Raw genomic sequence first — 17,434 nt, 5'->3', positions numbered from 1 at the left:
GGTAAATGCAAATAACAGCATTCTCATCACTTATTTCTTCAATACAATATACATGTCCTTCATTCACCACTTTGTGGAACTTCAACGCACTTCTGCTCTCCCCCATATTCCATCTTCACAAGCATATCCTGTGTGGAGATTGAATAAAAATTAGTTGACACTAATTAATGGCACAATCAATTGCAGCACAGTAAAAAAAAAGGAATCCTCTTTGAGACATTACTTGTGTAAAGTATTTTCCCAAAAGACAAGGACACAGACAACAGGTAATACTGAACTAAATGTAAAACCTCAACCTTTTTCATTTTTACCTAACCCGTGTGCACAAAACTCTGGAGAGATCTAAATGCTAACGTAGAACCAGTCAGGACGTCTGCTACTGCTGTCTGCTCGTTTTTTTTTATGGGAGATCATTTTCAGGCTTCAAGTAGCACCATTATACCAACATTTCACATTCTAGACATTGTTTTAGGTTTGACTGAAAATTCACATGCAAGCTTTTTTTTCAAGGCTGTGGTATTTGCCCGCAAACAATACCTTTCAGCTAGCTAAAACAGAATATTATGCTATCAGCGAGCAACATGGCTAATGCCTTTCACACAGCTTTGTCTCAACTCCAAAGAGCCACAGAAGTAAAAGCTAATAATAATAATTGAAACAATCTTTGAAAAAAAGGACTTACCAAGCATGGCAAACAACTCAAATATGTAGAGCAAAATGTTCTGAAACGGCTTCACTTCAGCTTCGATTGGAGCCTGTGGTGCTGGGGGCGGAGTCTGTGAATTTACTCTATTAGTGTCATAGCCCCTGTAGGAGTTCAGAGTTAAGAGGTCAAGAGTTAATGTTTCCATTGTAACACCTCCAGATTTGACATAGAAACACTCATTTTTAACACTCGATTTTAACTACTATCATTTTACACCTCAGAGTTACATTAAAATAATGTGACTCTACTTAGAATAAAATTAACTCTACTTTTGCAAGAAGACTACTAACACCAAAACATTTAACACTTTTGAATTTGCTGTGTACAATTCTGTAAATTCAGATTACGTCAGAGCTAGGTGTCATTCATATACAATTGTCTAGCTACTGCATGCACACCCATACCCAACAACCAACACTTACACCGCAAGAAGTTCAACTTGATTTCAGGTCATCTAGAATTTTCCATATTGTGACATATCTAAGAGAACCGACTGCAAAATATTTTATCAGAATATAAATGACTGTGAGCACAATATGAAAAAAATGATTTTATTTACATTTCATAATAATTATGGACATATCCATTTATCACACATTTGTTTACTCAAAAATAACAATGTTGGCATTAGCCAGGAAGATTAGGTTTTAGTATCCATAGTGATTAGACAAGCTTTCCTGTACACAAGCTTTAAAGACTATAAAGCTTTTCTTTTGCTATTCTAGTGTTTACCTGCCACATAAAAGCAACACATACTGTAATTGCCATACTCCAGCATCTAGTGTTAGGTTTTTTCTCTTGGTTGGCTCATTAAATGATCCATAAAATACTTTAGAAAAGCTGTTTTTTAGCATCTCAGCATTTGAACCTTCTTACTACTGTCGTAGCACACATATTTTCCAGTCTGTCTGCTTCACTCCCACATCAAATCCTACCCAGCCACACAAAAGCAACATTGATGAAAAGATTTATTCTCATACCAAGCTGCACCGACCCTTTTCTGACCTAATGCAGCAAGACTGCTGGCATTGTGCTGATAATGAACGCTAATGTCCTGTAATTAACTCACATCACTATTCCTGAAGTGATTGGTGATTTTGTTATTGTGTGGCTTACTTGGCACTGATGTGTGCAGATAACCAGATGGTCTCTGGAATATCAAATTTGCGCCTTCCAAATCATCTGTTTTGGTCAAAAATGTGATCAAATGTACCTAAATGGGCTTTCTTCCCTTCTTGTTAAAGGATAATGGATAAGCCCCATGATCCAGATGTCAACTTCAAGCTGGATAAGGGCACAGCCGAACCTGAACCCAGCACCCATACGAGAGGACAGTGGTCTAGCAAAATTGAGTTCCTCTTGGCTGTTGCTGGGCAGATCATAGGGCTGGGAAATGTGTGGCGGTTTCCTTACCTATGCTACAAAAATGGAGGAGGTGAGTATCAAAATAGTGAACAAATGTAGACACTATATTGTGCTGTGGCTGTCTACCTATTTAGCTCCTCTTTTCCAGTTTTACCGTCTCCAAATAATGAACTTGGGATCACTGGTTTGCAGAAAGCTGTTTTGAAGTCTGGAGCTTCCTTAAAGACCCCATAAGTTATAAGCTATCTCTAACAATGGGTGGTAGACTTTATCAGCAAGATGCATTGTACTGAACTGTATGTTTTTGTACTTAATGGTTAAAAGGGTTAAATTAAACACATCCTCAGAATCTCTTCAAAAAAAAGAGATTCCGCTGAATTCAACTTTCAGCTGAATTCAACTTTCAGTTGAATTCAGCTTTTTTCAATTCAGTTTTATTTATGTTGCAACAAATCACAAAACATTCACCTCAGGGAACTTTTAAGGTGAAGACCTTACAATGTTAGAGAGAAAACTCCACAGGGGACCACCCTGTGAAGTAAGCATTGGCAATGCAATAGCAGTGGGAAGGAACTCCATTTTAACAGGGAGAAACCAGCAGAACCAGACTCGGGGAGGGGCATCCATTGGCCTCAGGCAGTTTGGGGTGATGGTAAAGAGAAAAGAAAAAAAGGGCTTAGCGAGGCAGAACAAAACAAACTATAGAAGAGAGAAGATAAACTTGCTCACTGTTCACTGTATCATGGTAGGTCGCCCAGCATCCTGATTCTATAGCAGCATAACTAAGTGATAGTTCAGCAGCCATCCCCATAATTATACATATTTTTTCAATGTTAATGTTAATTAGCTGATTACATGAACTTAGCTACAGAGCCCAGAACCACTGTTTATATTAGGCTGTTAATGTTTCCTTTGGACCTTTTAAAAATAAATTTGGAGGAACTGCATTTCTGTGTCAGCTTCCCTTTTGTTTATTTCTGTATAACTAAGCCAAATTTTATATTTTAGTTCAAAATATATAAATTTAAAAGAACTCAAAGGAACATAATCGACACAGTTACTTTTTCATTTTTAATTCTATCTTAGCTGCATTTGTTTAAAAATCCTGTCAGTTTGACATTTGTGTAGAGTGGCAGAGAAAGATCGTTTTAAAGGAATTTACATCATAGTTAGGAAAAGATAATCAAGTGAATCCATCCAGTTTCTTAACTTTTTATCCAATTCAGGGTTGCAGGGAGTCTGGAGTCTATCCCAGCTGTCACTGAGAGAGAGGCAGAATGCATCCCGCACATGCTGCCAGATTATCACAGGGCTAACACAAAGAGACAACCATTCATGCTCACATTCACACTAGTCACCAATTAACCTAACAAGCATGTCTTTGGACTGTTGGTGGAAGCCAGATTACCCAGAGGGCAATGTTTTCCCTCTGGCACGCAGGCACAAACAGAACATGCAAACTCCACACAGCGAGACAAAGCCTGGAGTATTTTTACGATTTCCAAAAATAATTACATTTGGAAGAAAAATATTTCAGAAAGTAGCTAAACACAAATAAAGAATCACATATCCAAAAATAAAAAAATAAAATGTCAACACATCTACAAGCTGTAAAAAATAGCAAAACACAAAATAAGTTTTAAAAGAAAGGTCTTTTTAAAATGAACTAACATTATCTTATCATTATCTTATTTAGAGATTAGATGCGAAGTAAGCCAGTGTTGATCTCCCCCGGGATTGACCTGTGTCAGTGTGATAACCCTGGATTAATAAAACAGTTGAATCGATCAATACAAATAACTTATGTGGTGCAACTTTGGATTTTGTCCAGGGGTGTTCTTCATCCCATATATACTCTTCCTCTTCGCCTGCGGCATACCCTTGTTTCTGCTGGAGACATCTCTTGGCCAGTACACGAAGCAGGGAGGGATTACCTGCTGGAAGAAAATTTGCCCCCTTTTTGAAGGTAAAAATCTCTCTCTTAAAAAAAAAAATTAGAATGTGTGACAATTTCCACCAAACATCTGTTTCATGACTGAAACAGCTACTAGTCTGAAAACAAATTATGTTTTATCACTTTATTGTATTGACTACAAGATTTTTACATGTTTGGAAGTTTTCATTTATCAGACTACCAATAAAGAAGAAAACACAAGTTAAGATCATACTGTGTGCTAACAAGCTATGACAAGGCCTTTAATTAATGAAGCTGAATCTAATTATAAATAGAAAACCTGTGGAAAATATTAGTATGTTTTTAAATGCATATTTTAATCACAAACTGCACATTTTACTCACTCACATTTTCCTGCTGTTGTAGCATTTGATGAGTTTTCTATGAAATTATGAATTTTTAGTATAATTCCTCATTTTCTTACAAAACTATTTTCCCCTTAGAACATTATACTGTAAACGATCAGATGCTATATTCCAGGAAACCTGAGTTTTGAGTCTGACACTTATGCAACAGTTGTGTAACAAACCTAATATTTAACGTTTAACAAAGCTCCTTTTGTGATTATTGGCAAGACAAAACCTTTTTTAAGAAACTCGCAGTTCTGCATCAGGGGTTTCATCTTTCACATTACTTACAGTGGTTGAACATTACCTCCATTACCTCCTTTCTTACTTGTTGTCTGTGTTTCCCCTCTACAATTGTTCACTGCACTACATTTACTTTGGCACAAAACCTCTTTTATGTAATTTAAATATATGCCATCATATAAATATGTATTTATTTTTCAAAGTGCCTTGGGTTGTTAACAAGTATTTATGTTAACATACTGGACACAGTGCATTTCTTTAATTATTCTATATGTATGTGATTTTGCCTCCTTTTAAGTGTTTAATTTGTTCCGTTTTTGTTGTTTTTCAGGCCTTGGTTATTGCTGTGAAGTGGTTGTTTTATACTCCAGTATTTATTACATTATCATATTAGCCTGGGCATTCCTATATCTCTTCTCCTCTTTCAATTCTGAGCTTCCCTGGGAAAGCTGCAAAAACAGCTGGAACACTGGTAAGTCCCACTATGTGATTAGAAATGCAAAAACAAAGAAGTAGCTAAACATCATGAGAGCAATTATGACTCACTGCATTTTAACAAGCTTTGGGGAACTCATCATGATACTAGCTGGTTTCCATTTTTTACATGTTAGGTTGCTTTTAATGTCATAAAATTGGCTGTTTGAGGGTTTTATTCGATTCTGGTACACTTGGCACTGAGGGGTTTTTTTTGTGGCTATAGAGCAAAGGCTGGAAACATTTTATCTTATGAAGGACTAACACTCAGTATTCTTCACTCATGCTGATATTTATTAATAATAGCAGTTGAAACATTTAAGTGTATTTTAGCACTGACAATTTTACATTGCTTTATACAGTATATGGATAAAAAAAAATTGCAGGCTGCACTTCAGTTTTCAGTCCCATTGCCACAGGTGTATAAAATCAAGCACCTAATTATGCAGTCTGTCTTTGCAAATCATTTTTGAAAGATTGGCACATTCTAAAGAGCTCACTGAGTGTCATAAGATAACACCAGTGTACCATGTGCCGCTTCTTCTCATGTAGGTATTCCACAGACAACTATAAGTGGAATTATTGGAAAGTGGAAATGTTTGGGAAACAGAGCAGCTCATCCACGTAAAGTTACAGAGCGGGGCCATCGAGTATGTAGGCTTTTAGGGTGTAAAAGTCACCAACACTCTGCTGACTCAGTAACTACAGAGATCCTACAGAGGTTTTATTCTGAAGTATCTTTTTACCATGTAGCTGGCCGCTACATGCACTATATGGACAAAAGTATTGGGCTACACCTGGCCATGCCGCCTGCCCTTACAACATTTGTGAAAGAATGGGTGGTTCTAAAGAGCTCACTGAATGTGGCATCCTATGAATGGTACTGTCATGGGATGCCACATATAAATATTCTTAATAAATAAATAAAAATAGGTGTATGCTTACTTAAAATCTAGTTATGAGAACCACAGAAAAGCCTTACTTGGTGTGCACCAGCAAACTGATAACAATTTTATGGCAACACCAACAAAGTCTTTACTCACCACAGCACTTTCCACTTGGCCATAGTCAAGTCAACTACTGGTCATTGCCATTAATTAAGTGGGACTGCTTGCAGCACCACTTGGTGCCTGAGTAAAACTCTCAACCTTCTCTTTCAACCCAGTAAAATGAAAGAGGCACCACCTTGTGGCTTTATTCAGCACTTCACGGAAGTGAGTTTCCCTCTCAGGGGGGCAGAATAGTAAAGCCAGCGAACAACAATCACACACGCACACAAATAAACAACTGTCAGCAATCTAATGCAGTCACACAAACTTAGATCACTGTCTTTTTATTATTTATTGTTTTTTTATGTAATTGGTGGAGACACTGAAATAATCCCGCCACCCACTCCTTCAGCAAACATAAAGTAGAAAACACCTTCTGTGGTCACAGATGTTTTATTTTAATATAGTAAGCTACAAATGAAGAACCAATTTGTTATGTGAATAGAAAAGCTTATATAGTAAAAATCAGTAGAACACTAGCATAGCATATGTAGGAATAAAAAAACAAAAAAAACAAAATGTAACTGAAGATTTTTGTTAACACAGACCAAGGCTTTGACAAGATGTGTTATCTGACCTTTCTTTGTTTGTGCTTTAAATCACTTGTTGACATTTCTCAGAAACCTGTGTGGAATTTGACGGAAAGGCTGATTATTTCAACATGACTGTACATGAAAATGCAACTTCACCAGTGAGAGAGTTTTGGGAGTGAGTAACTTTTCCAAAATCCAAAAACTTTTAAGGCATTATTTGGACAAGTGAATCGGCATTTGTGAGTTATGACCATCACTAACTGTCAACTGCAGGCGAAGAGTTTTGAATATAACTGGAAGCATCAATGAGTTGGGCAATATTCGATGGGAGTTGGCTTTGTGCCTTTTGTTGTCCTGGATCATCTGTTACTTTTGTGTGTGGAAAGGTGTCAAGTCTACTGGGAAGGTAAGACATGGGCTTAATACATTTTTTCCTTGTGGTACACAGTGTAACAAATAACAGAATCTGCTAGTGCCTAAAAACACAGTAATATGTTACACACCAAACATGCCTCTATCTTTATAGTTTAATTACCTATTAGAGACAGGATGTGATTGTACACAGTTTAAGGCTAACCATAAATACGAGCCAAAATTATTACAGTCCTTTATGATTCAAAGATATCAAGCTAAGCCCAAACTTTTATTCCCACTGCACTTAAATTAAAGGTACAACCAGCAGCAGGCCAGGTTAAAATAGATGGAGATAAAGTATCTTTCTGAAATATCATGAAGAACATGCCACAAACGTGTTTCGTAGTAATCATCTTTGCTTCCCTAGCTTTATCCTTTGTCCCCTTTCCTTCCCATTCATTGATTGTCACTGTTTATATATTTATTGAGGGTGGACATGAGCTACACACGCACACCAGGGCAGGGCAGATAAGAGATTGTATTTTATGCAACAATGACGGTGTTTATTTTTAATAAATACAAAAGAAGAATACAAAGTTGCGGACCTGTGATATCAGTAAAAACTTCCTCTTTCAACTTGTTGCACTCTTTGTACCACTAAAGCAGAAAGATTTACGCAGCTATATGCTGGATTTTATGCTAAAAATAGTTATATAAGGTATGTAATCATTGAAACATACTTACTAATTACATTTGATTACCCCATTTAAAAATAAATGGGAGTGTTGCACTTAGACCTGATTTGATGGCAGTATCTGTGCCAGATAGCATTGAATTTCATGATAGTTGAACTGTAATCAGTTTTCTGATCTTCTTTTGATCCTCTTCATCTGCAGATGTCCTCTGTATTTGTTGATTAACTGTTAGCATGCCAACTAAATAAATGGGGAACATGACGTTACTTGCTGAGGGCTGCAAATCCTGCAAGATTTAGTATTTTGAACAAGGTAATGTGCAGACAGCATTTAGCTGCAAACAGTGTTGTGCCAGCATTAAAAAGGCAAAAGAAGCTGTCAGAAAGATTTTCTTTAATCTAAAGCTGCAATTTGCTTTCTTGAGAATTTAAATTGTGCGTTAGGAGTAGTGAACTGCAGTTTTCCCTGGGTGGCAAGAATAAAGAAAAAATCAGCAGCATGTGTTTAGTTTGAGATACACTGTGTGAAACTAAAGCTTCAGTGTGAGGTTAAGCAGTGTTCGGTGTATGTTCTGAAGCACAGAGGGAGTGTGATTACATAATATCGGCAGTGAATGTTCATACCTTGGCCACATAATTCCTCCTCTGCAGGTAGTTTATTTCACTGCCACATTTCCATATGTGATGCTGGTGGTGTTGCTTATTCGTGGACTCACGTTGCCTGGGGCCATAGATGGGATCAAGTTTTACCTGTACCCAGATCCATCCCGTCTCGCTGATCCCCAGGTACAAACATCATTCATGACTTTCCAATGTAAATAAAATGTGGTTTTACTCTTTAACTCCTGCTTAATCATGTTGCATCATCAAAATTCTTACAAACAGTGATGGGTTACTTATGTGTGTTAGACTGTGTTACAACTTTCAGTGCATTTGCAGATGATTGCTTTGCTGATGTCACATAGGGTAAAACATTAGCAAATGTTCTGTACAGATGCACTATGTGCAGTCCAACACACACACACACACAATAAAAAACAATAATTTCTCATGTAATTGAATGTAGGGGTGGGGAAATGACCTTTTTTTTCTTTTGCAGGTGTGGATGGATGCTGGCACACAAATATTTTATTCCTATGCTATTTGCATTGGGTGTCTAATTGCACTTGGCAGCTATAATAAGTACAACAATGACTGCTACAAGTAAGTAAAATGTGTTTTGTTTTTTAATGTAAGAATATCACAAAATATCACAGTTTTAATGAAAGAAGAAGAATGTAACATAAAACATATAAAATCATTATGACAAAACTGGAAAAAAGCAGGTTTCTTTAATGCTTTTTACTAACACTAATAACTTTCTTCTGATATTTACCATTATCCAAAAATATCTCCCTTGAGTCATGTGTCATGCCATGGGCTACTAATATGGAAAAAAACAGGTTGTGTGTCACGGTTAAGCAAGAAACATGCAAACCGTGGTTCAGGGGATTGGGAAGCTCATCTTGTAACCAGAAGGTTGCCAGTTCGATCCCCTGCTCTGTCTGTCTTGGTCGTTGTGTCCTTGGGCAAGACACTTCACCTACTGCCTACTGGTGTTGGCCAGAGGGGCCTGTCAAGGCTTGCGGGATGAGCCGTGTGGAATTTAATGAGGACCCAAGATGCAGGCAGCTGAGATACAGGGGAGTTTTTATTGAGAAGGTGGAGATACAAACAGAAACGGCAGAGAAGCAGAGGAAACTAAAAACCTAAACTGGAAAAAAACTAACAAAACAAACCTGAAGCGCTAACTGGAGACCTGGAGGAAACACAGGTTGACACAGGGAATTAACACAGACGAACCGGCAACATGTGGGAGAACACACAGGGCTTAAATACACACAGCAGTAATCAAGGGATGGGAGACAGGAGGGGAACACACCTGGGAGAAATCACAGCTGACAAGACAGGGGAAACTTAAACTGAACACACTCACACGAGACAAGGACCTTCAGAATAAAACAGGAAATTAACAGACACAGAGGACCAGACAAGACACTGAACTTAACGGACAGACGAGCAGACACAGTGACACCATGGATAGACAGAGGGAACCCAGGCATGCATGAAACAAAACCCTAACACATAACAAACCTAAACAAAAGACATAACAGAATAAACAAGAACATAGAATAATATAAAGAAACACAAAACACTGAGTTGTCAGACTCAGGACCATGACAGGGCCGATGGCGCGATATGGCAGCCTCGCTTCTGTCAGTCTGCCCCAGGGCAGCTGTGGCTACAGCTGTAGCTTGCCTCCACCAGTGTGTGAATGTGAGAGTGAATGAATAGTGGAATTGTACAGCGCTTTGAGGGTCTCGAAAATCGCTATATAAATGCAATCCATTATCATTATTATTATTATTATAAACCCTTACTGACTTTAATACAAAATAATTTGATGTAAATTGTTCTCTTTTTATTTTAGGGATTGTGTGTATTTGTGCCTTCTGAACAGTGGGACCAGCTTTGTTGCTGGCTTTGCCATATTCTCTGCACTTGGATTCATGGCATATGAGCAGAACACAGATATATCCAAAGTGGCAGAGTCAGGTGAGTTTATAAAAGAAAGTGTGAAAAGACACAAAGAGCTTTACAATGAACAATTTAGACCTGACAGCATTTATGGATGTAATATTATTTACATGTTCGCATGGGAGAATGTTACAAGCTTGTCTTTGTATGTGCAGTGGATGGCGTTTCTCATCTGTTTTTAGAAGAGGATAAATGCCAGCTACACTTTACACCTTACAATCAATATATGCGTGTATACACTCACCGACCTCTGTTAGGTATAACTGGTTAGTAGCAGGTTGGGCTTCCGTTTCCACTGTATTCTCTTATTCTCTGCAGGTCCTGGCTTGGCATTCATTGCCTATCCTCGAGCCGTCGCCATGATGCCTTTTCCTCAGATCTGGGCAGTATTTTTTTTCGTTATGATCATCTTGCTGGGGCTGGATAGTGAGGTAAGCTCTGTTTTGTTTTTTGTTTTGTTTTTTTGTTTGTTTTGTTTTGGGGGAGGTGAAGGGGGGGGGACAACTGAAATAAATAGAAATGGAAATTTAAATTTTTTTTAAAAACAATTTTAAACTTACTTACGTTCCACTAAATATGATTGTTATCTGGCTCAGGCCTGGCGCAGGTTCTCTATTGAGATGCAGATTAAAGCAGTTTAATCTTGAGCAAAAATTATGCATTTTTAATGGTAAGTATATAACTTAGAGGTTTGTGTTTCAGTTTGTGGGTTTGGAAGCTCTCACAACAGCCATTTCTGACGTGAATCCAGCCTTCTTCCATGTCGGCCACCGACGTAAACTCTTGCTGCTTGCTGTCTGTGTTGTCAGTTTCTTCATCGGCCTTGTGATGGTTACAGAGGTAAGAAAAAATTTAAAAGTCACATGTTTGTCACAATAACTGCATTTATTTTATATGCTAAAGCTTGAAAGCTAATGAAACTGCTCCACACACAGGGTGGACTATACATCTTCCAGGTGTTTGACTACTATGCCTGCAGTGGAATGACTTTACTTCTCATTGCCATACTGCAGTCTGTAGGTGTTGGATGGGTATATGGTAAGTTCATGAATTACAGAAATATCAAAGTGTCTTCATAATGAAACAAATTTTATCTCAACTCTGTGTTTCCATCTTTTCACAGGTGCAGACCGATTTTATAACAACTTAGAGGACATGATTGGATACAAGCCTTTACCCCTAATAAAGTACTGTTTGAAATATGTCACTCCAGTAATTTGCACGGTGAGTTGCAGCAAAAGTTAGTAATGCTCTGCAGCTCTTCCCGCTCATTCTTGCACAGCACATGTCAGTAATGTTAGACAGACATTATTAATCGAGACAAACTCTTATCTAGTAGGTGATCATCAGTTTTGCTGACTTAAATGGTAGCTGTTAGTGCAATATGTTATTAACTCTGACTGACTTCTTTACTTAAGTTAGGATCAATTCTGTGAGCTGGTGAAAAACTCTCCATCTGAAAGTAAAAAATGTCAGTATGTGTTCCAGCATTTATAATTCATCATAGTAAAATCACATTATTTGGTTATTTTTAGTAATGAACCTAGACAAAAATCCTTGATGGGGAAGTATCATTTCAGCATTTACTAGCCAACAGTTTTGGGTGTGCAGCTAGCCATGCAGTCTCTCATTATTTGTCAATGAATGGGAAGAGCTTACTGAATTTGAGCATGGCAATGTCATAGGGTCCCACCTTTGCAACACATCATAAAATTCATGAAATGTCTTCCTTCCATGACTAAGTGTTACTTTTGGAAAATTGTTAGGTTAAGCACCACAGCAACTGATGGCGTCAGACCACATGAAGTTACATAGCAAGGTTGCTGACTGCTGAGGTGCATAGTGTGTAAAAGTCTCCAACACTCTACTGACTCAATAACCATAGAGCTCTGAGCTACCACTGGCGTTAACATAAGCAGAAAAACTGTGGACTAGGAGCCTCATGAGATGGGTTTCCATTCCCCACGTAGTATGTAATTTATTCCATATTTACCTCTTCCATTGTAATTTTCAGGGAACGTTTATTTTCTCCTTGGTCAAATACACTCCACTGAAGTTCAACAACACACTAGAGTATCCATGGTGGGGTTATGCTCTAGGCTGGTGGTTTACACTCTCCTCTACGCTCATGGTTCCCTTCTGGATGCTGTACAATCTGAGCATCACTACTGGTACACTGCGACAGGTGAGCTATTTGTGTATGAATATAAATTTCCAAAAAACTGTTTCCGTTCATCTTTTATTAAAACCAATATTCTTCTTTGTTAGAGGTTCTCCATCTTATGTACTCCAGCCGAAGACCTCCCTCTGACCAAATCAGAGAAAATGGCTCTTGAACTGCTTAACTTGCCATCATCCTTCGATAACACAGGGTTGTAGAATAAACATGAAAAGTGAAGCAAACTCAGATGCATTTAACAATTAACACAGTTATAAGGAAAATCTAACATTAAATCCAGTGGCTCAATCCTCTGTAGCGCTGCATCATTCCAGTCTGTTTGGAATTTAACCCCTTAAAACACTGATATTTATTTTGTGTCCCCATCTAACTGGCTAGATAAACTAGTGAGATTAACTCAACCAAAAACTACAACCTGAATGAATTCACACAAACAAGAGGTGATTGTAAAAAACTGCGTGAAGACAGTCTGAGCACAAATGTGTAGTTTCCCTGAGTTCAGGATGGCATCTTCATCATCTGATGTACAGTCCAAAACCAGAAGAGGAAACCACAGAAACGTCAGAAATAAGAATATGGAACCAGAGAGGATGTGGACTTTTGCTTAAAGAAAATGGTTTAGGCCATGATTTCATTTTCTATATTATTGCTCCTGACGATTGTCTTGTTCATGTTTGTTCTGATAACCCATCTCCACAGCAAGGACTAGTTCTGAAATTTCTCTCGTGGCCATTTGCACTGAGCATATTATTTGACATTTTATATTGCTCCTCATCCAAAGTTCATTAGTAAGAAGCACATTTTCTTCAGATTTACCTTCATCTGAGTATATTGAGCAATCTGCTTTCACTGTGTCTGATTACAAAGCTCTTTTTTAAATCCCAGCTATTCGTATATCTTTATGATACTAGCACTGTTGTTAATCACAATTTATATCAGAGCTATTAGTGGAATACTTAACATGATATTCATGTGATGAATCGCTGGGAAATTTGTCATGTGGTGAAAAATGTTACATACCTTTAGCATACGGTAGACTGTTTCTGATGCCATAGTTGGAGAAGGGAGAGAAGTTGATGCCTGATTAATTCTGTCACATTAAAATGTTGCATTTACAATCGTGGAAAAAAATAATGATGTATTTATTATGAAAATCCTTCTTCTTTTAAATAAAAGACAGCACGGGGTATTTACACCTACACAAATGTGCCTCATGTTTAAATCAAAGTCTTTTTGGGACTATTGCCTGTTATGGTTTCAAGCAACACCATTTTGCAAACACTCGTCCTTTTGTAATGAGCACTTATTAAGAAGAGAGTGGAAATGAAAGGTTTTTGTACACCAAGTGTTTTTGTCTCTTACATTGTATTATTACATTTTGTGGTCACGGCCTCAGGCTGTAGAACTCTTTTGAGTAAAATAATACTGACAGTTACTTGACAATCCCTTACAGATCTAACACCTTAGTTACTTTAAGGCCAGTATGAATTGTACAGATGGTGTAAACTGTAACTAAAAAACAATGACAGAAGGGAGTTTGTCAGGCAATAAGCATCCAATCAATTGAAACCCTCAACACTGTGTTTATCTGAGCCATCTGGCTGTCCCAATACAGAAGTGTTTGTGACCTCTACAAAGTACTGATACTGTAAATATTGTATATGGGTTTTTCATGTAGGCAGTAAATACAGCATTATGATAACTGCGTTATGTATTATAAACCTGTTAGAACCAAGGAAAACTCAATATGGTAATATTGATTATAAAAGACATTTTTCTGCTGTATTCCCAACTTTTTTTCTTTTCAGAAACCTTCCTTATCAAGTGTCCAAATTAATATTTTTAATATTTTGTATCATATGTCATTGAGAGTTGTGGCAACATTTTTATGTATAACATGTGGAGTGTGATCTGAAGGTTCTGGGAACTGGCCTTTAAAAATCAAAGCAGTGGCGACCCTGAATGGTGAAATCTTTTATGTTGTTGTTTTTTTCTTTGTTGTTGTTTTTATTGTTTTTTCTTTCTTTCTTTAAAAATAAGGTTCTCTGAACTTTTGAATCACACCTCTGCACTATACAAATTTTGTAATAACACATTTTTTCATGTGAGAAATCATATTCACATTTACACTGTAATTTTTTTTTATAATCCACTGTTGCCACTAGATACAACAGGAACAAAAAGGTTTGCTTTTTTTTTTTTTTTGAAGTGTTGGTATGATGAACTGAATCATAGCTTTGGTTTGTAAATGTTAATTGAATGATTTTATTAAACAATGTGCCATTCTTTAAATATGATCTATAATGAGATAATCATATGTTAATATGATAAATATTATTTATGTATTTCCTCATGTCGTCCTATTATTATTTGGTTAAACTAATATGAGAATCATTCCTTAGGATTTACTGCAGCAATGACCAGTGAGGTGACTGTGGTAAAATCGTCATTTACAAACAAACTTAATAGAATGTATAAAATCTTAATAAATTCACAACTGTTTTGCTTTTTGATTGTCACTACTCAGATCCAGAGGAGAGTCTGAAATAGTCAAAATGGCAGTTTTTCTGTGCCCTTGAATGACATGAGAACATTTTAATTTTCTGCTAATGCTTTTAAGAAGACAAGGTTACCTTTAATTCTTCACCTGAATTGTTCAGTCTTGCAGATATGTAATGATAGATTTATTTTATACAACTCTTTTCTTTTTTCTTTAAACATTCCTTTTGTCATTTTGAACATGTAAAGGACATCCACTTTTTCATCCACGCTGTCTAAAATCTGGTGTCATACTTGACCTTGGAACCAGGAACAGTGTCACTACATCGTCCATTTAATAGCTTTATAATATCAGTGTATCACATGAACCCTCCTTCATTGTTTTTTACTCCAAGATGCATGAATTAACCTAAGAACACCTTTAAAAACAAAAACTGTTTACTAAATAGACCTTTTTTATAAGAGGAGAAAAATGCAATGAGTTATCAAATCGAACACCCAGTTTTTTTCAGCTGATGCCACAGAGACAGTAAAACACTACTGCAAACATCTTTGTTTTTCATCTTATCCTTGTAATGTTCATGCATGCACCAGTAAAGCTGTGGTCATGGTAATTCTGAAGTTTTTTCCTTCAAGTGGTGCCTAATTTCAAATGCAATGTTTCACACAGCTCGATAAATGTCACTACAGTCTGTGTGCTAACTAAAGGTAGAGTTTATGTAGTTTCCAGAGAGGCAAAACAAAGCTTAAATTGTGATAAGTTCACTCAAAGGCGATAGAAAAAGATGTCGAGAAATTATTTTGAAAGGCAAGGATATGAATGCCTCATCCGTAAAGATTGCGTGTAATGTAATTTATGTTTTTTACCTGAACAGTTGATGTGTTTCTAAAGTAGGTTGTTTCCCAATGACATAATGTCTGAGAGCAAGGTAAATTGTGGTACTTTTGTGTTTTTCAAAAGTTATGTGGGACAGTGAACATGGGGTACTTTGTAGTGTTGTGGTACAGTTCCAGGTGATGGATGCTGGAGTAAGGACACACTGTGATATCCATGGTCACTACCAGGTTAAGACTTGGATAACAGCAGAGATATAAAAGAGAGACACAGCCCTGAATAACTATTAATTGTAAATTATGGGAAAATTTTGAATCACTAAGGATAGTGTTAGAAATGTATCACTGTATTTGTATTAGAATTGCTTGATATTTTGTATGCACAGTTTTTATGATACAGTACCACTGGAATGAAATTTCCTTTAGACAACTGCCCCAGAAAGTACCCGTATACAGTAGATTATAGCACAGCTGCTGAGCTACAGGACTTGCTTCTACAGTAGAAGAGCTTTAGGAGGAGTCATCAGTTTGAATTTAACACACTTTAGTAACGCTAAAGCCAAATTTATCCTTTATACTGGTCTTACCAGTACCACTTAGGGGTTGGTTAGCAGTTCTAATGGCTCACATGCCTATATACTGTAGACTGCAGTTGGCTGAAAGAGTGGTAACCTTCAGAACTAACACAGGTTAGCTGGCCACAGCCACAAAGAAAAACAAATCTACAGAAGCTTCTAACACAAAGGATTACTGTCCCACTTTAGTGCCTGGACACCATTATTGAATATAAAACAGCTTTTTCCTTTTTTTTTATCTGTACATAGCTCAAACAGACAGACCCGAATTCAACAGGTAGATGATGAAACGTGTTAAAAGCCAGGTGTGTAATTAATGTTGCTGAGACTTTTTTTCAAGCCACGTAATAAACTGGTGGCCCTCATTCAGAGGGCCCCCCTGTGACACACAATGATATAAGCTTAAGAAAATGGATGGCTAGATGGATCTTTTTCAAAGACTTATTCTAAATTTCAAATATAAAAATACATACATCATGTTGAATCTATGCCATGAAGAACTAAGGCCGTTCTGGAGGCAAAAGTGGGTGTAACCCCATATTTGGAGGTGTGCCTAATGGACTGGCCGGTAAGTGTGTATTTGATTAATCTGATTAATAGTGTCTCAACAAAAAATGTCTCCCTATTTATCAATGTGCTCTTTAAAAATATAATTAGATTATAAAATAGTGGCCTAGAAGATGATCTGTCTATTTGAATACAACAGTTTAATTTATTTATTTATTTATTTGGTTGGTTTTAGAGTGTAAATATAGAGGTTTTAGAGTGTAAATATATATATATATATATATATATATATATATATATATATATATATATATATATATGAAGAACACATGAACAAAGGCACCATGTCTACATGGCAACGATCTTCCAAATACATATGAACATATTTTATGTCATATCTCTAATCTCACATTAGCCATGCCACTGTTTTTCCACTTGTAGGCCAAAAATTCTCCAGCACTTCTAAGTTCTACAGATCTTTCAGATGTAGCTGAAAGTGTGGTGAAATAGTACGTACATTACGATGTACAATTTATAAAAGCTA

At 36.8% G+C, this 17,434-nt stretch overlaps 1 protein-coding gene across 4 annotated transcripts in view; it reads left to right on the top strand.

Moving 5' to 3' along the window:
* The window catches only part of LOC146518255 (sodium- and chloride-dependent GABA transporter 2-like), a 25,777-nt gene extending 8,602 nt beyond the window's left edge, over positions 1 to 17,175 (top strand). For 3 of the 4 annotated variants that reach the window (XM_085161189.1, XM_085161188.1, XM_085161187.1), the window contains exons 2-14: positions 1,951 to 2,141; positions 3,903 to 4,037; positions 4,947 to 5,087; positions 6,759 to 6,846; positions 6,945 to 7,077; positions 8,371 to 8,505; positions 8,819 to 8,922; positions 10,190 to 10,314; positions 10,615 to 10,727; positions 10,999 to 11,136; positions 11,232 to 11,334; positions 11,420 to 11,520; positions 12,311 to 17,175. In XM_085161189.1, the coding sequence (XP_085017315.1) occupies positions 1,955 to 2,141; positions 3,903 to 4,037; positions 4,947 to 5,087; positions 6,759 to 6,846; positions 6,945 to 7,077; positions 8,371 to 8,505; positions 8,819 to 8,922; positions 10,190 to 10,314; positions 10,615 to 10,727; positions 10,999 to 11,136; positions 11,232 to 11,334; positions 11,420 to 11,520; positions 12,311 to 12,607 (1,800 nt within the window). In that variant the 5' untranslated portion in view covers positions 1,951 to 1,954 and the 3' untranslated portion in view covers positions 12,608 to 17,175. The remainder of the gene's footprint in view (positions 1 to 1,950; positions 2,142 to 3,902; positions 4,038 to 4,946; positions 5,088 to 6,758; positions 6,847 to 6,944; positions 7,078 to 8,370; positions 8,506 to 8,818; positions 8,923 to 10,189; positions 10,315 to 10,614; positions 10,728 to 10,998; positions 11,137 to 11,231; positions 11,335 to 11,419; positions 11,521 to 12,310) is intronic. The other variant, XM_085161190.1, reaches the window with a different exon arrangement.
* Positions 17,176 to 17,434: the final 259 nt, after the last annotated feature.

Source organism: Neolamprologus multifasciatus, chromosome 5 (genome assembly GCF_963576455.1).
Source record: "Neolamprologus multifasciatus chromosome 5, fNeoMul1.2, whole genome shotgun sequence".
Classification (NCBI taxonomy): Eukaryota; Metazoa; Chordata; class Actinopteri; order Cichliformes; family Cichlidae; genus Neolamprologus; species Neolamprologus multifasciatus.
This window is presented reverse-complemented; position numbering and strand designations above follow the sequence as displayed.